The sequence below is a fragment of the Lucilia cuprina genome, chromosome 2, assembly GCF_022045245.1.
Source record: "Lucilia cuprina isolate Lc7/37 chromosome 2, ASM2204524v1, whole genome shotgun sequence".
In the NCBI taxonomy this organism is placed as follows: domain Eukaryota; kingdom Metazoa; phylum Arthropoda; class Insecta; order Diptera; family Calliphoridae; genus Lucilia; species Lucilia cuprina.
The window spans coordinates 7,595,815-7,598,220 of NC_060950.1; the positions used below are offsets into that span (position 1 = coordinate 7,595,815).

Below are 2,406 nucleotides of genomic sequence, written 5' to 3' on the forward strand. Positions count from 1 at the left end.
TCTATCTATCTATCTATCTATCTATCTATCTATCTATCTATCTATCTATCTATCTATCTATCTATCTATCTACCTATATATCTATTTGTCTACATATACCTTTTTCTGTCCGTGTCTAATTTCTTTAACTTGTCATATCATGGCTAAGTTCCTCTTCCCCATCTTTCACTTACATGTCTCTTATAATCAGAAATCCTAACATCCGCTGGAATCTTAAGCGTATTATTACAAATTGTAAAACTTATTTTTATGTGTCTTTTCACCATTCGCAAGAAATTATGACACCTTCATTATTGGCCATCACCAACGACAACAATCAGCCAACAAACCAAAAACATATTGCAGACAAATATCGGCTTGTAAATGCAAATGAAAATATCATCAGTAATATTACTTACTTCCAATAACTTTATTTGTCTAATTACAGTTCGTGTGGCACAAAGAAAAAGTTCATTTTGCATTGAATTGTAATTTCTTTCTTTGCAACTTACATTACGTTAACATTGGAAATTGTCATTGTAAAATTATAAGAAAAAAATACATCATTACAACTTATGATTGAAAATAAAAGAAAGAGAAAAATTATATGTATTAAGTAAAAGATATAATTTAATAACTTTTATTTATGCAAATGACACAATGAAACGGGCGTAAAAGATTGCATTTCTCCGCAAATCAGGTTAAAAATGAATGACAAAGCGAAAAAAAGAAAAAATCGACTTAACGGAGACGGAAATACTAATTAAAAAAGTAACAAACTTTATAGATTATAAAAATGATAAGAAAAGTATTCGATAGTAGGAAAAAAAATGCTAAAAAATGCTATAGAAAAGTTTAATCATTATAATTGAGAGAGTTGAAAGTTGAAACAGAGAAATCTTTAGTAATAGGACAAATGTGGAAGAGCTGTGCTTGTCGGTTCTTAATAATTTGGAAAAACAAGAAATCGAAGAAAATAATAAATATTTAACTATCTTCTTAATACGCAAATTAATTATCTGAAAGACATTTTGCAACTAAAATACTTATTTGTCCATTTCAACTCACCACCACTGTTGGCAAATTCCTTACAAAAATGTTAAAAAAATAAAGGACTTAAAATATAAACGACAACCTAAATAACAAATTCTCACGTACTTTATCATTACAATTCAAAATCTAATTTTTGTTTTTTTTTCAACAATTTCTCTTCTACTTTTAGCCCAAATTAATACGCAAATATGGCTATCCCTCCGAAACGCATACAGTTGTAACCAAGGATGGTTATATACTGGAAATGCATCGCATACCAAAGAAAGGAGCACAACCAGTGCTGCTAATGCATGGCATTTTAGATACCTCAGCTACATGGGTGCTAATGGGTCCCAAATCAGGTTTGGGTAAGTCAAATGAAATTTAACTAATGGAAAACAATGTTTGGTTATAAATTTCCTCCTCCTTAAAAAAACAATTTAGGTTACATGTTATCCGACTTAGGTTATGATGTCTGGATGGGTAACTCACGTGGTAATCGTTATTCGAAAAATCACACTAGCCTTAATAGTGATTATATGGAATTTTGGGATTTTACATTCCATGAAATGGGCAAATATGATTTACCAGCAAATATTGATTATATTTTAGCCAAGACCGGTTATGATCAACTGCACTATGTGGGACATTCACAGGTGTGTTTGACTTAAACTAAAGCAATTACAAATCATTAAAACATAACTTTAATTTTGTCTCTAGGGTACTGCTGTATTTTGGGTTTTGTGCTCTGAGCAACCGCAGTATACACAAAAGATACTGTCCATGCATGCTTTAGCACCCATAGCCTATATACATGATATGAAAAGTCCGCTCTTCCGCACATTGGTATTATTTTTAGATTTTCTAACGGTAAGTTCTTTGGATTGGATTCAATTTATGTTCCAACACATTTTCACTTAAAATGTTCTTTCATTGCAGGCTGCCACACGCATGTTACGCATCACGGAATTTATGCCAAATACTAAATTTCTTGTCGACCACAGCCAAGTGGTGTGTCACGACAACGCCATGACACAGGATGTTTGTTCCAACATTCTCTTTTTGGTTGCTGGCTATAATTCTGAACAATTGAATAAGGTTTGTATCAAGCAATCACACGCACACTCTTGTTTCCAATATGTACTTATGGTATTTGTTTGTGGATTTTAGTTATAAGTGAAAATGTTTCATTATATCAAGTAACTTTAAAGAATTTTGCAGCAGAAGATAGAATGCAGCTGCTGTACGTGATAAGCGCAAAATCATTTGGTTTAGTTCTAACTCAGCTTTAGTTCAGTTTTAGTTCAGTTCTATTTCAGTTCTAGTTCAGTTCTAGTTCAGTTCTAGTTCAGTTCTAGTTCAGTTCTAGTTCAGTTCTAGTTCAGTTCTAGTTCA

At 31.8% G+C, this 2,406-nt stretch overlaps 1 protein-coding gene across 1 annotated transcript; it reads left to right on the plus strand.

The window, feature by feature from the left end:
• Positions 1–278: 278 nt before the first annotated feature.
• LOC111683050 (lipase 3) lies at positions 279–2,196 on the plus strand. The gene is made up of 5 exons (XM_046947063.1): positions 279–359; positions 1,202–1,379; positions 1,456–1,667; positions 1,732–1,881; positions 1,951–2,196. Exons 1-5 carry the CDS (start codon positions 279–281, stop codon positions 2,179–2,181), a joined length of 852 nt encoding a protein of 283 aa, XP_046803019.1. The 3' UTR covers positions 2,182–2,196.
• The last annotated feature ends 210 nt before the right edge of the window (positions 2,197–2,406 follow it).

Coding starts and splice junctions, on each gene's coding strand:
- LOC111683050 (XM_046947063.1), top strand. CDS start 279: ATGACACCTTCATTATTGGCCATCACCAACGACAACAATCAGCCAACA. Junction 360..1,201: donor TTGCAGACAAATATCGGCTT/GTAAATGCAAAT, acceptor TTCTACTTTTAG/CCCAAATTAATACGCAAATA. Junction 1,668..1,731: donor ACTATGTGGGACATTCACAG/GTGTGTTTGACT, acceptor TTTTGTCTCTAG/GGTACTGCTGTATTTTGGGT.